The sequence below is a fragment of the Ranitomeya imitator genome, chromosome 1 (genome assembly GCF_032444005.1).
Source record: "Ranitomeya imitator isolate aRanImi1 chromosome 1, aRanImi1.pri, whole genome shotgun sequence".
Lineage (NCBI taxonomy): Eukaryota > Metazoa > Chordata > Amphibia > Anura > Dendrobatidae > Ranitomeya > Ranitomeya imitator.
In genome coordinates, this window is record NC_091282.1 from 570,264,272 (window position 1) to 570,287,618 (window position 23,347).

The 23,347-nt window shown below is 53.9% G+C and overlaps 1 protein-coding gene across 1 annotated transcript in view; it reads right to left on the reverse strand.

Moving 5' to 3' along the window:
• Positions 1–20,044, reverse strand: part of LOC138676744 (mesoderm induction early response protein 2-like) — a 182,088-nt gene extending 162,044 nt beyond the window's left edge. The window contains exons 1-2 of the mRNA XM_069766355.1: positions 20,000–20,044; positions 19,521–19,590 (exon numbers count right to left, since the gene is read on the reverse strand). Coding sequence (XP_069622456.1) covers positions 19,521–19,590; positions 20,000–20,044 — 115 coding nt within the window. The remainder of the gene's footprint in view (positions 1–19,520; positions 19,591–19,999) is intronic.
• Positions 20,045–23,347: the final 3,303 nt, after the last annotated feature.

Consider the following 23,347-nt stretch of genomic DNA (forward strand, 5'->3'; position numbering starts at 1 on the left):
GACCCAGACACATTACCCCCACACTATATCTGGGCTCCCCATAGCCGGCCACACCAGGAGAGCGTGTAATACAGGAGACCCAGACACATTACCCCCCCACACTATATCTGGGCTCCCCCCATAGCCGGCCACACCAGGAGAGCGTGTAATACAGGAGACACAGACACATTACCCCACACTATATATCTGGGCTCCCCCATAGCCGGCCACACCAGGAGAGCGTGTAATACAGGAGACACAGACACATTACCCCTCACACACTATATATCTGGGCTCCCCATAGCCGGCCACACCAGGAGAGCGTGTAATACAGGAGACACAGACACATTACCCCCACACTATATATCTGGGCTCCCCCATAGCCGGCCACACCAGGAGAGCGTGTAATACAGGAGACCCAGACACATTACCCCCACACACTATATATCTGGGCTCCCCCATAGCCGGCCACACCAGGAGAGCGTGTAATACAGGAGACCCAGACACATTGCCCCCCACACTATATATCTGGGCTCCCCCATAGCCGGCCACACCAGGAGAGCGTGTAATACAGGAGACCCAGACACATTGCCCCCCACACTATATATCTGGGCTCCCCCATAGCCGGCCACACCAGGAGAGCGTGTAATACAGGAGACACAGACATTACCCCCACACACTATATCTGGGCTCCCCCCATAGCCGGCCACACCAGGAGAGCGTGTAATACAGGAGACCCAGACACATTACCCCACACACACTATATATCTGGGCTCCCCCATAGCCAGCCACACCAGGAGAGCGTGTAATACAGGAGACCCAGACACATTACCCCCCCCCCCCCCCACACACTATATATCTGGGCTCCCCCATAGCCGGCCACACCAGGAGAGCGTGTAATACAGGAGACCCAGACACATTACCCCCCACACACTATATATCTGGGCTCCCCCATAGCCGGCCACACCAGGAGAGCGTGTAATACAGGAGACCCAGACACATTACCCCCCACACACTATATATCTGGGCTCCCCCATAGCCGGCCACACTAGGAGAGCGTGTAATACAGGAGTCACAGACACATTGCCCCCCACACTATATATCTGGGCTCCCCCATAGGCAGCCACACCAGGAGAGCGTTTAATACAGGAGACACAGACACATTGCCCCCCACACTATATATCTGGGCTCCACCCATAGCCGGCCACACCAGGAGAGCGTGTAATACAGGAGACACAGACACATTACCCCTCACACACTATATATCTGGGCTCCCCCATAGCCGGCCACACCAGGAGAGCGTGTAATACAGGAGACCCAGACACATTGCCCCCCACACTATATATCTGGGCTCCCCATAGCCGGCCACACCAGGAGAGCGTGTAATACAGGAGACACAGACACATTACCCCCACACTATATATCTGGGCTCCCCCATAGCCGGCCACACCAGGAGAGCGTGTAATACAGGAGTCACAGACATTACCCCCACACTATATATCTGGGCTCCCCATAGCCGGCCACACCAGGAGAGCGTGTAATACAGGAGACCCAGACACATTACCCCCACACTATATCTGGGCTCCCCATAGCCGGCCACACCAGGAGAGCGTGTAATACAGGAGACCCAGACACATTACCCCCCCACACTATATCTGGGCTCCCCCCATAGCCGGCCACACCAGGAGAGCGTGTAATACAGGAGACACAGACACATTACCCCACACTATATATCTGGGCTCCCCCATAGCCGGCCACACCAGGAGAGCGTGTAATACAGGAGACACAGACACATTACCCCTCACACACTATATATCTGGGCTCCCCATAGCCGGCCACACCAGGAGAGCGTGTAATACAGGAGACACAGACACATTACCCCCACACTATATATCTGGGCTCCCCCATAGCCGGCCACACCAGGAGAGCGTGTAATACAGGAGACCCAGACACATTACCCCCACACACTATATATCTGGGCTCCCCCATAGCCGGCCACACCAGGAGAGCGTGTAATACAGGAGACCCAGACACATTGCCCCCCACACTATATATCTGGGCTCCCCCATAGCCGGCCACACCAGGAGAGCGTGTAATACAGGAGACCCAGACACATTGCCCCCCACACTATATATCTGGGCTCCCCCATAGCCGGCCACACCAGGAGAGCGTGTAATACAGGAGACACAGACATTACCCCCACACACTATATCTGGGCTCCCCCCATAGCCGGCCACACCAGGAGAGCGTGTAATACAGGAGACCCAGACACATTACCCCACACACACTATATATCTGGGCTCCCCCATAGCCAGCCACACCAGGAGAGCGTGTAATACAGGAGACCCAGACACATTACCCCCCCCCCCCCCACACACTATATATCTGGGCTCCCCCATAGCCAGCCACACCAGGAGAGCGTGTAATACAGGAGACCCAGACACATTACCCCCCACACACTATATATCTGGGCTCCCCCATAGCCGGCCACACCAGGAGAGCGTGTAATACAGGAGACCCAGACACATTACCCCCCACACACTATATATCTGGGCTCCCCCATAGCCGGCCACACTAGGAGAGCGTGTAATACAGGAGTCACAGACACATTACCCCCCACACACTATATCTGTGCTCCCCCATAGCCGGCCACACCAGGAGAGCGTGTAATACAGGAGTCACAGACACATTACCCCCCACACACTATATCTGTGCTCCCCCATAGCCGGCCACACCAGGAGAGCGTGTAATACAGGAGACCCAGACACATTACCCCCACACACTATATATCTGGGCTCCCCCCATAGCCGGCCACACCAGGAGAGCGTGTAATACAGGAGACCCAGACACATTACCCCCACACTATATATCTGGGCTCCCCCCATAGCCGGCCACACCAGGAGAGCGTGTAATACAGGAGACCCAGACACATTACCCCCACACTATATATCTGGGCTCCCCCATAGCCAGCCACACCAGGAGAGCGTGTAATACAGGAGACCCAGACACATTACCCCTCACACACTATATATCTGGGCTCCCCCATAGCCGGCCACACCAGGAGAGCGTGTAATACAGGAGACCCAGACACATTACCCCCACACTATATATCTGGGCTCCCCATAGCCGGCCACACCAGGAGAGCGTGTAATACAGGAGACCCAGACACATTACCCCCACACACTATATATCTGGGCTCCCCCCATAGCCGGCCACACCAGGAGAGCGTGTAATACAGGAGACCCAGACACATTACCCCCACACACTATATATCTGGGCTCCCCCATAGCCGGCCACACCAGGAGAGCGTGTAATACAGGAGTCACAGACATTACCCCCACACTATATATCTGGGCTCCCCATAGCCAGCCACACCAGGAGAGCGTGTAATACAGGAGACCCAGACACATTACCCCCACACTATATATCTGGGCTCCCCATAGCCGGCCACACCAGGAGAGCGTGTAATACAGGAGTCACAGACACATTACCCCCCACACTATATATCTGGGCTCCCCCCATAGCCGGCCACACCAGGAGAGCGTGTAATACAGGAGACACAGACACATTACCCCCCACACACTATATATCTGGGCTCCCCCCATAGCCAGCCACACCAGGAGAGCGTGTAATACAGGAGACCCAGACACATTACCCCCCACACTATATCTGGGCTCCCCCATAGCCGGCCACACCAGGAGAGCGTGTAATACAGGAGTCACAGATACATTGCCCCCCACACTATATCTGGGCTCCCCCATAGCCGGCCACACCAGGAGAGCGTGTAATACAGGAGTCACAGATACATTGCCCCCCACACTATATATCTGGGCTCCCCCATAGCCGGCCACACCAGGAGAGCGTGTAATACAGGAGTCACAGACACATAACCCCCCCACACACTATATCTGGGCTCCCCCATAGCCGGCCACACCAGGAGAGCGTGTAATACAGGAGACCCAGACACATTACCCACCACACACACTATATATCTGGGCTCCCCCATAGCCGGCCACACCAGGAGAGCGTGTAATACAGGAGACACAGACACATTACCCCCCCCACACTATATATCTGGGCTCCCCCATAGCCAGCCACACCAGGAGAGCGTGTAATACAGGAGACCCAGACACATTACCCCCCCACACTATATCTGGGCTCCCCCATAGCCGGCCACACCAGGAGAGCGTGTAATACAGGAGACACAGACACATTACCCCCCCACACTATATCTGGGCTCCCCCATAGCCGGCCACACCAGGAGAGCGTGTAATACAGGAGACACAGACACATTGCCCCCCACACTATATATCTGGGCTCCCCCATAGCCGGCCACACCAGGAGAGCGTGTAATACAGGAGACACAGACACATTACCCCCCCCACACTATATATCTGGGCTCCCCCATAGCCGGCCACACCAGGAGAGCGTGTAATACAGGAGACACAGACACATTACCCCCCCACACTATATATCTGGGCTCCCCCATAGCCGGCCACACCAGGAGAGCGTGTAATACAGGAGACACAGACACATTACCCCCCCACACTATATATCTGGGCTCCCCCATAGCCGGCCACACCAGGAGAGCGTGTAATACAGGAGACACAGACACATTACCCCCCCACACTATATATCTGGGCTCCCCCATAGCCGGCCACACCAGGAGAGCGTGTAATACAGGAGACACAGACACATTACCCCCCCACACTATATATCTGGGCTCCCCCATAGCCGGCCACACCAGGAGAGCGTGTAATACAGGAGACACAGACACATTACCCCCCCACACTATATATCTGGGCTCCCCCATAGCCGGCCACACCAGGAGAGCGTGTAATACAGGAGACCCAGACACATTACCCCCACACTATATATCTGGGCTCCCCCATAGCCAGCCACAGCAGGAGAGCGTGTAATACAGGAGACACAGACACATTACCCCCCACACTATATATCTGGGCTCCCCCATAGCCGGCCACACCAGGAGAGCGTGTAATACAGGAGACACAGACACATTACCCCCCCACACTATATATCTGGGCTCCCCCATAGCCGGCCACACCAGGAGAGCGTGTAATACAGGAGACACAGACACATTACCCCCACACTATATATCTGGGCTCCCCCATAGCCGGCCACACCAGGAGAGCGTGTAATACAGGAGTCACAGACACATTACCCCCCCACACTATATATCTGGGCTCCCCCATAGCCGGCCACACCAGGAGAGCGTGTAATACAGGAGACACAGACACATTACCCCCACACTATATATCTGGGCTCCCCCATAGCCGGCCACACCAGGAGAGCGTGTAATACAGGAGACACAGACACATTACCCCACACACTATATATCTGGGCTCCCCCATAGCCGGCCACACCAGGAGAGCGTGTAATACAGGAGACACAGACACATTACCCCCACACTATATATCTGGGCTCCCCCATAGCCGGCCACACCAGGAGAGCGTGTAATACAGGAGACACAGACACATTACCCCACACACTATATATCTGGGCTCCCCCATAGCCGGCCACACCAGGAGAGCGTGTAATACAGGAGACACAGACACATTACCCCCACACTATATATCTGGGCTCCCCCATAGCCGGCCACACCAGGAGAGCGTGTAATACAGGAGACACAGACACATTACCCCACACACTATATATCTGGGCTCCCCCATAGCCGGCCACACCAGGAGAGCGTGTAATACAGGAGACACAGACACATTACCCCCACACTATATATCTGGGCTCCCCCATAGCCGGCCACACCAGGAGAGCGTGTAATACAGGAGACACAGACACATTACCCCACACACTATATATCTGGGCTCCCCCATAGCCGGCCACACCAGGAGAGCGTGTAATACAGGAGACACAGACACATTGCCCCCCCACACTATATATCTGGGCTCCCCCATAGCCGGCCACACCAGGAGAGCGTGTAATACAGGAGACACAGACACATTGCCCCCCCACACTATATATCTGGGCTCCCCCATAGCCGGCCACACCAGGAGAGCGTGTAATACAGGAGACCCAGACACATTACCCCACACACACTATATATCTGGGCTCCCCCATAGCCGGCCACACCAGGAGAGCGTGTAATACAGGAGACACAGACACATTACCCCCACACTATATATCTGGGCTCCCCCATAGCCGGCCACACCAGGAGAGCGTGTAATACAGGAGACACAGACACATTGCCCCCCCACACTATATATCTGGGCTCCCCCATAGCCGGCCACACCAGGAGAGCGTGTAATACAGGAGACACAGACACATTGCCCCCCCACACTATATATCTGGGCTCCCCCATAGCCGGCCACACCAGGAGAGCGTGTAATACAGGAGACACAGACACATTACCCCCACACTATATATCTGGGCTCCCCCATAGCCGGCCACACCAGGAGAGCGTGTAATACAGGAGACACAGACACATTACCCCCCCACACTATATATCTGGGCTCCCCCATAGCCGGCCACACCAGGAGAGCGTGTAATACAGGAGACACAGACACATTGCCCCCCACACTATATATCTGGGCTCCCCCATAGCCGGCCACACCAGGAGAGCGTGTAATACAGGAGACCCAGACATATTACCCCACACACACTATATATCTGGGCTCCCCCATAGCCGGCCACACCAGGAGAGCGTGTAATACAGGAGACACAGACACATTACCCCACACACACACTATATATCTGGGCTCCCCCATAGCCAGCCACACCAGGAGAGAGTGTAATACAGGAGACACAGACACATTGCCCCCCACACTATATATCTGGGCTCCCCCATAGGCAGCCACACCAGGAGAGCGTGTAATACAGGAGACACATTGCCCCCCACACTATATATCTGGGCTCCCCCCATAGCCGGCCACACCAGGAGAGCGTGTAATACAGGAGACACAGACACATTGCCCCCCACACTATATATCTGGGCTCCCCCATAGGCAGCCACACCAGGAGAGCGTTTAATACAGGAGACACAGACACATTGCCCCCCACACTATATATCTGGGCTCCACCCATAGCCGGCCACACCAGGAGAGCGTGTAATACAGGAGACACAGACACATTACCCCTCACACACTATATATCTGGGCTCCCCCATAGCCGGCCACACCAGGAGAGCGTGTAATACAGGAGACCCAGACACATTGCCCCCCACACTATATATCTGGGCTCCCCATAGCCGGCCACACCAGGAGAGCGTGTAATACAGGAGACACAGACACATTACCCCCACACTATATATCTGGGCTCCCCCATAGCCGGCCACACCAGGAGAGCGTGTAATACAGGAGTCACAGACATTACCCCCACACTATATATCTGGGCTCCCCATAGCCGGCCACACCAGGAGAGCGTGTAATACAGGAGACCCAGACACATTACCCCCACACTATATCTGGGCTCCCCATAGCCGGCCACACCAGGAGAGCGTGTAATACAGGAGACCCAGACACATTACCCCCCCACACTATATCTGGGCTCCCCCCATAGCCGGCCACACCAGGAGAGCGTGTAATACAGGAGACACAGACACATTACCCCACACTATATATCTGGGCTCCCCCATAGCCGGCCACACCAGGAGAGCGTGTAATACAGGAGACACAGACACATTACCCCTCACACACTATATATCTGGGCTCCCCATAGCCGGCCACACCAGGAGAGCGTGTAATACAGGAGACACAGACACATTACCCCCACACTATATATCTGGGCTCCCCCATAGGCAGCCACACCAGGAGAGCGTTTAATACAGGAGACACAGACACATTGCCCCCCACACTATATATCTGGGCTCCACCCATAGCCGGCCACACCAGGAGAGCGTGTAATACAGGAGACACAGACACATTACCCCTCACACACTATATATCTGGGCTCCCCCATAGCCGGCCACACCAGGAGAGCGTGTAATACAGGAGACCCAGACACATTGCCCCCCACACTATATATCTGGGCTCCCCATAGCCGGCCACACCAGGAGAGCGTGTAATACAGGAGACACAGACACATTACCCCCACACTATATATCTGGGCTCCCCCATAGCCGGCCACACCAGGAGAGCGTGTAATACAGGAGTCACAGACATTACCCCCACACTATATATCTGGGCTCCCCATAGCCGGCCACACCAGGAGAGCGTGTAATACAGGAGACCCAGACACATTACCCCCACACTATATCTGGGCTCCCCATAGCCGGCCACACCAGGAGAGCGTGTAATACAGGAGACCCAGACACATTACCCCCCCACACTATATCTGGGCTCCCCCCATAGCCGGCCACACCAGGAGAGCGTGTAATACAGGAGACACAGACACATTACCCCACACTATATATCTGGGCTCCCCCATAGCCGGCCACACCAGGAGAGCGTGTAATACAGGAGACACAGACACATTACCCCTCACACACTATATATCTGGGCTCCCCATAGCCGGCCACACCAGGAGAGCGTGTAATACAGGAGACACAGACACATTACCCCCACACTATATATCTGGGCTCCCCCATAGCCGGCCACACCAGGAGAGCGTGTAATACAGGAGACCCAGACACATTACCCCCACACACTATATATCTGGGCTCCCCCATAGCCGGCCACACCAGGAGAGCGTGTAATACAGGAGACCCAGACACATTGCCCCCCACACTATATATCTGGGCTCCCCCATAGCCGGCCACACCAGGAGAGCGTGTAATACAGGAGACCCAGACACATTGCCCCCCACACTATATATCTGGGCTCCCCCATAGCCGGCCACACCAGGAGAGCGTGTAATACAGGAGACACAGACATTACCCCCACACACTATATCTGGGCTCCCCCCATAGCCGGCCACACCAGGAGAGCGTGTAATACAGGAGACCCAGACACATTACCCCACACACACTATATATCTGGGCTCCCCCATAGCCAGCCACACCAGGAGAGCGTGTAATACAGGAGACCCAGACACATTACCCCCCCCCCCCCCACACACTATATATCTGGGCTCCCCCATAGCCGGCCACACCAGGAGAGCGTGTAATACAGGAGACCCAGACACATTACCCCCCACACACTATATATCTGGGCTCCCCCATAGCCGGCCACACCAGGAGAGCGTGTAATACAGGAGACCCAGACACATTACCCCCCACACACTATATATCTGGGCTCCCCCATAGCCGGCCACACTAGGAGAGCGTGTAATACAGGAGTCACAGACACATTACCCCCCACACACTATATCTGTGCTCCCCCATAGCCGGCCACACCAGGAGAGCGTGTAATACAGGAGTCACAGACACATTACCCCCCACACACTATATCTGTGCTCCCCCATAGCCGGCCACACCAGGAGAGCGTGTAATACAGGAGACCCAGACACATTACCCCCACACACTATATATCTGGGCTCCCCCCATAGCCGGCCACACCAGGAGAGCGTGTAATACAGGAGACCCAGACACATTACCCCCACACTATATATCTGGGCTCCCCCCATAGCCGGCCACACCAGGAGAGCGTGTAATACAGGAGACCCAGACACATTACCCCCACACTATATATCTGGGCTCCCCCATAGCCAGCCACACCAGGAGAGCGTGTAATACAGGAGACCCAGACACATTACCCCTCACACACTATATATCTGGGCTCCCCCATAGCCGGCCACACCAGGAGAGCGTGTAATACAGGAGACCCAGACACATTACCCCCACACTATATATCTGGGCTCCCCATAGCCGGCCACACCAGGAGAGCGTGTAATACAGGAGACCCAGACACATTACCCCCACACACTATATATCTGGGCTCCCCCCATAGCCGGCCACACCAGGAGAGCGTGTAATACAGGAGACCCAGACACATTACCCCCACACACTATATATCTGGGCTCCCCCATAGCCGGCCACACCAGGAGAGCGTGTAATACAGGAGTCACAGACATTACCCCCACACTATATATCTGGGCTCCCCATAGCCAGCCACACCAGGAGAGCGTGTAATACAGGAGACCCAGACACATTACCCCCACACTATATATCTGGGCTCCCCATAGCCGGCCACACCAGGAGAGCGTGTAATACAGGAGTCACAGACACATTACCCCCCACACTATATATCTGGGCTCCCCCCATAGCCGGCCACACCAGGAGAGCGTGTAATACAGGAGACACAGACACATTACCCCCCACACACTATATATCTGGGCTCCCCCCATAGCCAGCCACACCAGGAGAGCGTGTAATACAGGAGACCCAGACACATTACCCCCCACACTATATCTGGGCTCCCCCATAGCCGGCCACACCAGGAGAGCGTGTAATACAGGAGTCACAGATACATTGCCCCCCACACTATATCTGGGCTCCCCCATAGCCGGCCACACCAGGAGAGCGTGTAATACAGGAGTCACAGATACATTGCCCCCCACACTATATATCTGGGCTCCCCCATAGCCGGCCACACCAGGAGAGCGTGTAATACAGGAGTCACAGACACATAACCCCCCCACACACTATATCTGGGCTCCCCCATAGCCGGCCACACCAGGAGAGCGTGTAATACAGGAGACCCAGACACATTACCCACCACACACACTATATATCTGGGCTCCCCCATAGCCGGCCACACCAGGAGAGCGTGTAATACAGGAGACACAGACACATTACCCCCCCCCACACTATATATCTGGGCTCCCCCATAGCCAGCCACACCAGGAGAGCGTGTAATACAGGAGACCCAGACACATTACCCCCCCACACTATATCTGGGCTCCCCCATAGCCGGCCACACCAGGAGAGCGTGTAATACAGGAGACACAGACACATTACCCCCCCACACTATATCTGGGCTCCCCCATAGCCGGCCACACCAGGAGAGCGTGTAATACAGGAGACACAGACACATTGCCCCCCACACTATATATCTGGGCTCCCCCATAGCCGGCCACACCAGGAGAGCGTGTAATACAGGAGACACAGACACATTACCCCCCCCACACTATATATCTGGGCTCCCCCATAGCCGGCCACACCAGGAGAGCGTGTAATACAGGAGACACAGACACATTACCCCCCCACACTATATATCTGGGCTCCCCCATAGCCGGCCACACCAGGAGAGCGTGTAATACAGGAGACACAGACACATTACCCCCCCACACTATATATCTGGGCTCCCCCATAGCCGGCCACACCAGGAGAGCGTGTAATACAGGAGACACAGACACATTACCCCCCCACACTATATATCTGGGCTCCCCCATAGCCGGCCACACCAGGAGAGCGTGTAATACAGGAGACACAGACACATTACCCCCCCACACTATATATCTGGGCTCCCCCATAGCCGGCCACACCAGGAGAGCGTGTAATACAGGAGACACAGACACATTACCCCCCCACACTATATATCTGGGCTCCCCCATAGCCGGCCACACCAGGAGAGCGTGTAATACAGGAGACCCAGACACATTACCCCCACACTATATATCTGGGCTCCCCCATAGCCAGCCACAGCAGGAGAGCGTGTAATACAGGAGACACAGACACATTACCCCCCACACTATATATCTGGGCTCCCCCATAGCCGGCCACACCAGGAGAGCGTGTAATACAGGAGACACAGACACATTACCCCCCCACACTATATATCTGGGCTCCCCCATAGCCGGCCACACCAGGAGAGCGTGTAATACAGGAGACACAGACACATTACCCCCACACTATATATCTGGGCTCCCCCATAGCCGGCCACACCAGGAGAGCGTGTAATACAGGAGTCACAGACACATTACCCCCCCACACTATATATCTGGGCTCCCCCATAGCCGGCCACACCAGGAGAGCGTGTAATACAGGAGACACAGACACATTACCCCCACACTATATATCTGGGCTCCCCCATAGCCGGCCACACCAGGAGAGCGTGTAATACAGGAGACACAGACACATTACCCCACACACTATATATCTGGGCTCCCCCATAGCCGGCCACACCAGGAGAGCGTGTAATACAGGAGACACAGACACATTACCCCCACACTATATATCTGGGCTCCCCCATAGCCGGCCACACCAGGAGAGCGTGTAATACAGGAGACACAGACACATTACCCCACACACTATATATCTGGGCTCCCCCATAGCCGGCCACACCAGGAGAGCGTGTAATACAGGAGACACAGACACATTACCCCCACACTATATATCTGGGCTCCCCCATAGCCGGCCACACCAGGAGAGCGTGTAATACAGGAGACACAGACACATTACCCCACACACTATATATCTGGGCTCCCCCATAGCCGGCCACACCAGGAGAGCGTGTAATACAGGAGACACAGACACATTACCCCCACACTATATATCTGGGCTCCCCCATAGCCGGCCACACCAGGAGAGCGTGTAATACAGGAGACACAGACACATTACCCCACACACTATATATCTGGGCTCCCCCATAGCCGGCCACACCAGGAGAGCGTGTAATACAGGAGACACAGACACATTGCCCCCCCACACTATATATCTGGGCTCCCCCATAGCCGGCCACACCAGGAGAGCGTGTAATACAGGAGACACAGACACATTGCCCCCCCACACTATATATCTGGGCTCCCCCATAGCCGGCCACACCAGGAGAGCGTGTAATACAGGAGACCCAGACACATTACCCCACACACACTATATATCTGGGCTCCCCCATAGCCGGCCACACCAGGAGAGCGTGTAATACAGGAGACACAGACACATTACCCCCACACTATATATCTGGGCTCCCCCATAGCCGGCCACACCAGGAGAGCGTGTAATACAGGAGACACAGACACATTGCCCCCCCACACTATATATCTGGGCTCCCCCATAGCCGGCCACACCAGGAGAGCGTGTAATACAGGAGACACAGACACATTGCCCCCCACACTATATATCTGGGCTCCCCCATAGCCGGCCACACCAGGAGAGCGTGTAATACAGGAGACCCAGACATATTACCCCACACACACTATATATCTGGGCTCCCCCATAGCCGGCCACACCAGGAGAGCGTGTAATACAGGAGACACAGACACATTACCCCACACACACACTATATATCTGGGCTCCCCCATAGCCAGCCACACCAGGAGAGAGTGTAATACAGGAGACACAGACACATTGCCCCCCACACTATATATCTGGGCTCCCCCATAGGCAGCCACACCAGGAGAGCGTGTAATACAGGAGACACATTGCCCCCCACACTATATATCTGGGCTCCCCCCATAGCCGGCCACACCAGGAGAGCGTGTAATACAGGAGACACAGACACATTGCCCCCCACACTATATATCTGGGCTCCCCCATAGGCAGCCACACCAGGAGAGCGTTTAATACAGGAGACACAGACACATTGCCCCCCACACTATATATCTGGGCTCCACCCATAGCCGGCCACACCAGGAGAGCGTGTAATACAGGAGACACAGACACATTACCCCTCACACACTATATATCTGGGCTCCCCCATAGCCGGCCACACCAGGAGAGCGTGTAATACAGGAGACCCAGACACATTGCCCCCCACACTATATATCTGGGCTCCCCATAGCCGGCCACACCAGGAGAGCGTGTAATACAGGAGACACAGACACATTACCCCCACACTATATATCTGGGCTCCCCCATAGCCGGCCACACCAGGAGAGCGTGTAATACAGGAGTCACAGACATTACCCCCACACTATATATCTGGGCTCCCCATAGCCGGCCACACCAGGAGAGCGTGTAATACAGGAGACCCAGACACATTACCCCCACACTATATCTGGGCTCCCCATAGCCGGCCACACCAGGAGAGCGTGTAATACAGGAGACCCAGACACATTACCCCCCCACACTATATCTGGGCTCCCCCCATAGCCGGCCACACCAGGAGAGCGTGTAATACAGGAGACACAGACACATTACCCCACACTATATATCTGGGCTCCCCCATAGCCGGCCACACCAGGAGAGCGTGTAATACAGGAGACACAGACACATTACCCCTCACACACTATATATCTGGGCTCCCCATAGCCGGCCACACCAGGAGAGCGTGTAATACAGGAGACACAGACACATTACCCCCACACTATATATCTGGGCTCCCCCATAGCCGGCCACACCAGGAGAGCGTGTAATACAGGAGACCCAGACACATTACCCCCACACACTATATATCTGGGCTCCCCCATAGCCGGCCACACCAGGAGAGCGTGTAATACAGGAGACCCAGACACATTGCCCCCCACACTATATATCTGGGCTCCCCCATAGCCGGCCACACCAGGAGAGCGTGTAATACAGGAGACCCAGACACATTGCCCCCCACACTATATATCTGGGCTCCCCCATAGCCGGCCACACCAGGAGAGCGTGTAATACAGGAGACACAGACATTACCCCCACACACTATATCTGGGCTCCCCCCATAGCCGGCCACACCAGGAGAGCGTGTAATACAGGAGACCCAGACACATTACCCCACACACACTATATATCTGGGCTCCCCCATAGCCAGCCACACCAGGAGAGCGTGTAATACAGGAGACCCAGACACATTACCCCCCCCCCCCCCACACACTATATATCTGGGCTCCCCCATAGCCGGCCACACCAGGAGAGCGTGTAATACAGGAGACCCAGACACATTACCCCCCACACACTATATATCTGGGCTCCCCCATAGCCGGCCACACCAGGAGAGCGTGTAATACAGGAGACCCAGACACATTACCCCCCACACACTATATATCTGGGCTCCCCCATAGCCGGCCACACTAGGAGAGCGTGTAATACAGGAGTCACAGACACATTACCCCCCACACACTATATCTGTGCTCCCCCATAGCCGGCCACACCAGGAGAGCGTGTAATACAGGAGTCACAGACACATTACCCCCCACACACTATATCTGTGCTCCCCCATAGCCGGCCACACCAGGAGAGCGTGTAATACAGGAGACCCAGACACATTACCCCCACACACTATATATCTGGGCTCCCCCCATAGCCGGCCACACCAGGAGAGCGTGTAATACAGGAGACCCAGACACATTACCCCCACACTATATATCTGGGCTCCCCCCATAGCCGGCCACACCAGGAGAGCGTGTAATACAGGAGACCCAGACACATTACCCCCACACTATATATCTGGGCTCCCCCATAGCCAGCCACACCAGGAGAGCGTGTAATACAGGAGACACAGACACATTACCCCTCACACACTATATATCTGGGCTCCCCCATAGCCGGCCACACCAGGAGAGCGTGTAATACAGGAGACCCAGACACATTACCCCCACACTATATATCTGGGCTCCCCATAGCCGGCCACACCAGGAGAGCGTGTAATACAGGAGACCCAGACACATTACCCCCACACACTATATATCTGGGCTCCCCCCATAGCCGGCCACACCAGGAGAGCGTGTAATACAGGAGACCCAGACACATTACCCCCACACACTATATATCTGGGCTCCCCCATAGCCGGCCACACCAGGAGAGCGTGTAATACAGGAGTCACAGACATTACCCCCACACTATATATCTGGGCTCCCCATAGCCAGCCACACCAGGAGAGCGTGTAATACAGGAGACCCAGACACATTACCCCCACACTATATATCTGGGCTCCCCATAGCCGGCCACACCAGGAGAGCGTGTAATACAGGAGTCACAGACACATTACCCCCCACACTATATATCTGGGCTCCCCCCATAGCCGGCCACACCAGGAGAGCGTGTAATACAGGAGACACAGACACATTACCCCCCACACACTATATATCTGGGCTCCCCCCATAGCCAGCCACACCAGGAGAGCGTGTAATACAGGAGACCCAGACACATTACCCCCCACACTATATCTGGGCTCCCCCATAGCCGGCCACACCAGGAGAGCGTGTAATACAGGAGTCACAGATACATTGCCCCCCACACTATATATCTGGGCTCCCCCATAGCCGGCCACACCAGGAGAGCGTGTAATACAGGAGTCACAGACACATAACCCCCCCACACACTATATCTGGGCTCCCCCATAGCCGGCCACACCAGGAGAGCGTGTAATACAGGAGACCCAGACACATTACCCACCACACACACTATATATCTGGGCTCCCCCATAGCCGGCCACACCAGGAGAGCGTGTAATACAGGAGACACAGACACATTACCCCCCCCACACTATATATCTGGGCTCCCCCATAGCCAGCCACACCAGGAGAGCGTGTAATACAGGAGACCCAGACACATTACCCCCCCACACTATATCTGGGCTCCCCCATAGCCGGCCACACCAGGAGAGCGTGTAATACAGGAGACACAGACACATTACCCCCCCACACTATATCTGGGCTCCCCCATAGCCGGCCACACCAGGAGAGCGTGTAATACAGGAGACACAGACACATTGCCCCCCACACTATATATCTGGGCTCCCCCATAGCCGGCCACACCAGGAGAGCGTGTAATACAGGAGACACAGACACATTACCCCCCCACACTATATATCTGGGCTCCCCCATAGCCGGCCACACCAGGAGAGCGTGTAATACAGGAGACACAGACACATTACCCCCCCACACTATATATCTGGGCTCCCCCATAGCCGGCCACACCAGGAGAGCGTGTAATACAGGAGACACAGACACATTACCCCCCCACACTATATATCTGGGCTCCCCCATAGCCGGCCACACCAGGAGAGCGTGTAATACAGGAGACACAGACACATTACCCCCCCACACTATATATCTGGGCTCCCCCATAGCCGGCCACACCAGGAGAGCGTGTAATACAGGAGACCCAGACACATTACCCCCACACTATATATCTGGGCTCCCCCATAGCCAGCCACAGCAGGAGAGCGTGTAATACAGGAGACACAGACACATTACCCCCCACACTATATATCTGGGCTCCCCCATAGCCGGCCACACCAGGAGAGCGTGTAATACAGGAGACACAGACACATTACCCCCCCACACTATATATCTGGGCTCCCCCATAGCCGGCCACACCAGGAGAGCGTGTAATACAGGAGACACAGACACATTACCCCCACACTATATATCTGGGCTCCCCCATAGCCGGCCACACCAGGAGAGCGTGTAATACAGGAGTCACAGACACATTACCCCCCCACACTATATATCTGGGCTCCCCCATAGCCGGCCACACCAGGAGAGCGTGTAATACAGGAGACACAGACACATTACCCCCACACTATATATCTGGGCTCCCCCATAGCCGGCCACACCAGGAGAGCGTGTAATACAGGAGACACAGACACATTACCCCACACACTATATATCTGGGCTCCCCCATAGCCGGCCACACCAGGAGAGCGTGTAATACAGGAGACACAGACACATTACCCCCACACTATATATCTGGGCTCCCCCATAGCCGGCCACACCAGGAGAGCGTGTAATACAGGAGACACAGACACATTACCCCACACACTATATATCTGGGCTCCCCCATAGCCGGCCACACCAGGAGAGCGTGTAATACAGGAGACACAGACACATTACCCCACACACTATATATCTGGGCTCCCCCATAGCCGGCCACACCAGGAGAGCGTGTAATACAGGAGACACAGACACATTACCCCCACACTATATATCTGGGCTCCCCCATAGCCGGCCACACCAGGAGAGCGTGTAATACAGGAGACACAGACACATTACCCCACACACTATATATCTGGGCTCCCCCATAGCCGGCCACACCAGGAGAGCGTGTAATACAGGAGACACAGACACATTACCCCCACACTATATATCTGGGCTCCCCCATAGCCGGCCACACCAGGAGAGCGTGTAATACAGGAGACACAGACACATTACCCCACACACTATATATCTGGGCTCCCCCATAGCCGGCCACACCAGGAGAGCGTGTAATACAGGAGACACAGACACATTGCCCCCCCACACTATATATCTGGGCTCCCCCATAGCCGGCCACACCAGGAGAGCGTGTAATACAGGAGACACAGACACATTGCCCCCCCACACTATATATCTGGGCTCCCCCATAGCCGGCCACACCAGGAGAGCGTGTAATACAGGAGACCCAGACATATTACCCCACACACACTATATATCTGGGCTCCCCCATAGCCGGCCACACCAGGAGAGCGTGTAATACAGGAGACACAGACACATTACCCCCACACTATATATCTGGGCTCCCCCATAGCCGGCCACACCAGGAGAGCGTGTAATACAGGAGACACAGACACATTGCCCCCCCACACTATATATCTGGGCTCCCCCATAGCCGGCCACACCAGGAGAGCGTGTAATACAGGAGACACAGACACATTGCCCCCCCACACTATATATCTGGGCTCCCCCATAGCCGGCCACACCAGGAGAGCGTGTAATACAGGAGACCCAGACATATTACCCCACACACACTATATATCTGGGCTCCCCCATAGCCGGCCACACCAGGAGAGCGTGTAATACAGGAGACACAGACACATTACCCCCACACTATATATCTGGGCTCCCCCATAGCCGGCCACACCAGGAGAGCGTGTAATACAGGAGACACAGACACATTGCCCCCCCACACTATATATCTGGGCTCCCCCATAGCCGGCCACACCAGGAGAGCGTGTAATACAGGAGACACAGACACATTGCCCCCCCACACTATATATCTGGGCTCCCCCATAGCCGGCCACACCAGGAGAGCGTGTAATACAGGAGACACAGACACATTACCCCCCCACACTATATATCTGGGCTCCCCCATAGCCGGCCACACCAGGAGAGCGTGTAATACAGGAGACCCAGACACATTACCCCCCACACTATATATCTGGGCTCCCCCATAGCCGGCCACACCAGGAGAGCGTGTAATACAGGAGACACAGACACATTACCCCCCCACACTATATATCTGGGCTCCCCCATAGCCGGCCACACCAGGAGAGCGTGTAATACAGGAGACCCAGACACATTACCCCCCACACTATATATCTGGGCTCCCCCATAGCCGGCCACACCAGGAGAGCGTGTAATACAGGAGACACAGACACATTACCCCCCACACTATATATCTGGGCTCCCCCATAGCCGGCCACACCAGGAGAGCGTGTAATACAGGAGACACAGACACATTACCCCCCCACACTATATATCTGGGCTCCCCCATAGCCGGCCACAGCAGCTGTGCTGCCACCCTCGGTGACTCGCACACAGGCAGCACCCTGACTGCCTCCTATTCCCGTGAAGGATTCCAGCTGACACTTCCCACACTGGAGCTCCCACGTCATGCTGACACTCCGTGAATCACCGGCGAGCCTCACACTAGCCTCCATGCAACTCCACTCCATTCACAGACACAAAACTTCCGCCAAGCCCCACATATTAATGGCTGTCCCCATCCTGCGGGGTCCCCCCCCCGGGCGGAGCCAGCACCGGTCGTGCCACACCCTGGTCCCGGTTACCTCCAGCCGCCGAGCACCGGAGCAGGAGGAGCAGCGTGGCCCGGATGTGAGCAACGAACGCGATTGGCAACTGGGCGGAAGGAGGGGGCGTGGCCCAGGTAGAGCGTCACGTGACGCGCATAGTCTGAGACCCCTCGGTAGTAATCAGTAGGTACGGGGGGGAGTATGTGTGAGTTACCTCATTGGTTAACGTGAGCAGCGATAGGATGCTGGCCACGTAACGGGAAGTGTCCGCTCATATCCTTCTCACTGAGCGGCGCTGAGTGTTTAACGGGAAGGTGTCTGTGGAAACGGCTTGTTACTAAGTGTAGGACATTGCTACTGATAGCAACCAATCCGGGCACAGCTTTCACTGTGTAACCTGAAATGGGACGTGAAAGCTGTGATCGGATTGGCTGATTTCTGAGGTATCTCTACTGGGTGTTCCATAGTTATGCAGTCCAGGTAGTCATGTGATGGGGTACGTGGAGTAAAGTTACCTGCGCCCTCTTGTGGTTCCCCCTGGTGCTGCTGCCCCTGAACATCCTACCTGTATTGCGGATTCCGAGTGCAGGACTGCCAGTGCTGTGGAGGAGTCGGTAGGCTAAATCTCCGACTCCCTTAAACATGGCTCATGTTTATGTTTAAGTGATAAATTTAGGGTACGTGTCCACGTTCAGGATGGCCAGCGCTTTGGATGGAGACAAAAATTCGCTCTGCCCAAAGCTACACCCCCTTCGTAGATGCGATGATGCCGGATGTGTTCATTGCACACATCCGGAATCATCGCACCCCACACATAGGGCCCTGTGTTATACCTTGCAGCGGCGCCGCAAGGTAAACGGACATGCTGCGATCTAATAAGATGCGCCACATGTCCGGAATCGCAGGGCTGCCGGGTGCGTGTTACCGCGCATAGTGGAGACAGGATTTCATAAAATCCCCTCCACTATGCTGTAACATCTGGACGATGCGGGTTTGACGCTGCGACGCAACGCAGCGTTTCCTGAACGTGGAAACATACCCTTACTGTAGTAAAATGGTAACATCAGGCTTTTAATCTTTATTGTGATACAATAATCCATTTAGATAGAACATACACTATATTGGAATACAACTTTAGAACAAAAAATCTTTGCATATTTACACTTTATTGTACACTGTTCAGTAAGTGGAAAACAATTTTTACAACAAAAACGTACTGAATAACATTTTTGCAGTCTATGAATTTGTTCTGAGAAATGGTATTGCCTCCATCAGATCCTCCTTCATAGATGACCTCAAATCTGACCTAATTATTTTAATGCTAGAGAACAACCTCTCTACACTAACTTGGGTTGGTGACAAAGCAGTAACCACTCGGGCAACATCTCTGACAATTTCAGAGTGTAAAGGAATTGCCTCGTGCACATTCAGTTTTGATGAATGATTGAACTCTTCTACTTTCTTGAGAGCAAGTGAAACATTTTGCTGAAATATGGTCAATCTGTTTTCTATGGGAGTGGAATCTTTTTCCCTGCAGTAACGCTTTGCCTGCTCCATGTCCTCCAAATACTTGTCAAAATCAAACTCCTCCTCTGATGACGATGAAGGAATGGCAGCAGCAACACTGGCAGGAACCGAGTCCTCTTGCTCTTGGCCGTCCTGTAGCCCACTCATCCTAACTGCTACCTCAATCAAAGCTTCTTTTCCTTTAGTAAGTTGTTGATCATCTAGCAATATACGATGACTCGGGTCCACATAAACAGCTGCCAGAAGAATTTTATTTTCTAATAACAGTGTCTATCTCCGTTTCATTGAAGCAATGCCATCTGCGATTAAACCTCCTCTTTGGGACAGACAAAACAACAAGTTCTTCCACTCCTTTATAAAAATGCCAGGAGTTAAATCCTCAGCTTGTAACTTTTTAGTCACTCTAAATGTGTCATGAAGCAATTCCTTCAATTCAGCCACCTGTGTCCATTGACCTTCATGTAGTGTTACCTGAGGGTTGGCCATATCTACAAGGAATGGTTTCAGCTCAACCAATCGCTCAATCATTAAATAGGTGCTGCCCCACCAAGTGGCTTAATCCACAATTGCCCCTTTTCCAGCACGTCTCTTCAAGATGGAATCAATTTTTGGGGTTCTGGCACAATAGACAATTTCCTCACTTTGCTAATCAGAGTGCCAGCATGTCCCTCTTAGGGTACCGTCACACTATACGATTTACCAACAATCACGACCAGCGATACGACCTGGCCGTGATCGTTGGTAAGTCGTTGTGTGGTCGCTGGAGAGCTGTCACACAGACAGCTCTCCAGCGACCAACGATGCCGAAGTCCCCTGGTAACCAGGGTAAACATCAGGTTACTAAGCGCAGGGCCGCGCTTAGTAACCCGATGTCTACCCTGGTTACCAGCGTAAAAAAAACCAAACACTACATACTTACATTCCGGTGTCTGTCCCTTGCCGTCTGTTTCCCGCACTCACTGACTGCCAGCCGTAAAGTGAAAGCACAGCACAGCGGTGACGTCACCGCTGTGCTCTGCTTTCACTTTACGGCCGGCAGTCAGTGAGTGCGGGAAGCAGACGGCAAGGGACCTGATGGACACCGGAATGTAAGTATGTTCTGTTTGTTTTTTTTTGCATTTACGCTGGTAACCAGGGTAAACATCGGGTTACTAAGCGCGGCCCTGCGCTTAGTAACCCGATGTTTACCCTGGTTACAAGCGAACGCATCGCTAGATCGGTGTCACACACACCGATCTAGCGATGACAGCGGGAGATCCAGCGACGAAAGAATGTTCCAAACGATCTGCTACGACGTACGATTCTCAGCAGGATCCCTGATCGCTGCTGCGTGTCAGACACAGCGATATCGTATGGATATCGCTGGAACGTCACGAATCGTACCGTCGTAGCGACAAAAGTGCCACTGTGTGACGGTACCCTTACAGACTATCTCTTATTGCCTGCTGCACTGCGTGCACAACACAGTGTATGTGATGAATAGGAAAGAGGTGTGAAGCTGCTTCAACAAGATCATCTAACTGTAAAGAATCATTTTGCTGTTCTTCTGTAGTAATATCTGTTTGTTCCTCCATTATGTGAACAGGACTGTGGCCTTCCATCTCCAACATACTGAATGTGAAATTTTCTTCTAGCTGCTGTTCACCTTCATTATTCTCATTCATCAGTTTAATTGTACTTATCATGTTTGAAGCATTATCAATTACACTAGCAAGAACCTTTTTTTTTTTTAGTTCATAATCTTAGAGAACTTTTTCCAGTTAGGTCTGGAGAAACTGGCTGCTGTGATGAGCCTTAGTATCTTTAACTGCCAGCGTTTTAGTAACAATTTTTTTGTTTTCACAAACATATCGAACATTGATAGCAAAATAGTTCACTCTGTGATGTGTGCAGGCATCCATTTTAAGAAACACAAAGCATCTCTTGAGAGTCTTTTTAAGGGCATACTCACATGCGTGAAACTCAGATGAGTCTCGCACGTCAATACCCGACACTGCATCCGGCACTCATGATTTGAGCGTTCAGCTACATGTATTGCTACATGGCCGTACACTCCGTTTCTGAGTGCCAGGTATTGACGTGCGAGACTCATCCGAGTTTCTCGCATGGGAAAATGAGCCCTAAGATCTTCCTTTTGGTTAAAAGCTTCTTCAATCACTAATTTCTAATACTTTCTCTTTCCAGAGAAACACAAAGTTCGTGGGCCATTTCTCCATTAAAGAGTTGTAAAAGCTGGTCATACAAATAATGGTAATGGTACACCGTCCTTCACAACAAGCTCGATGAGCAGTCTTTCAAACACGTCTTCTGTCATTGTTGCACTAAATTTGTCACTT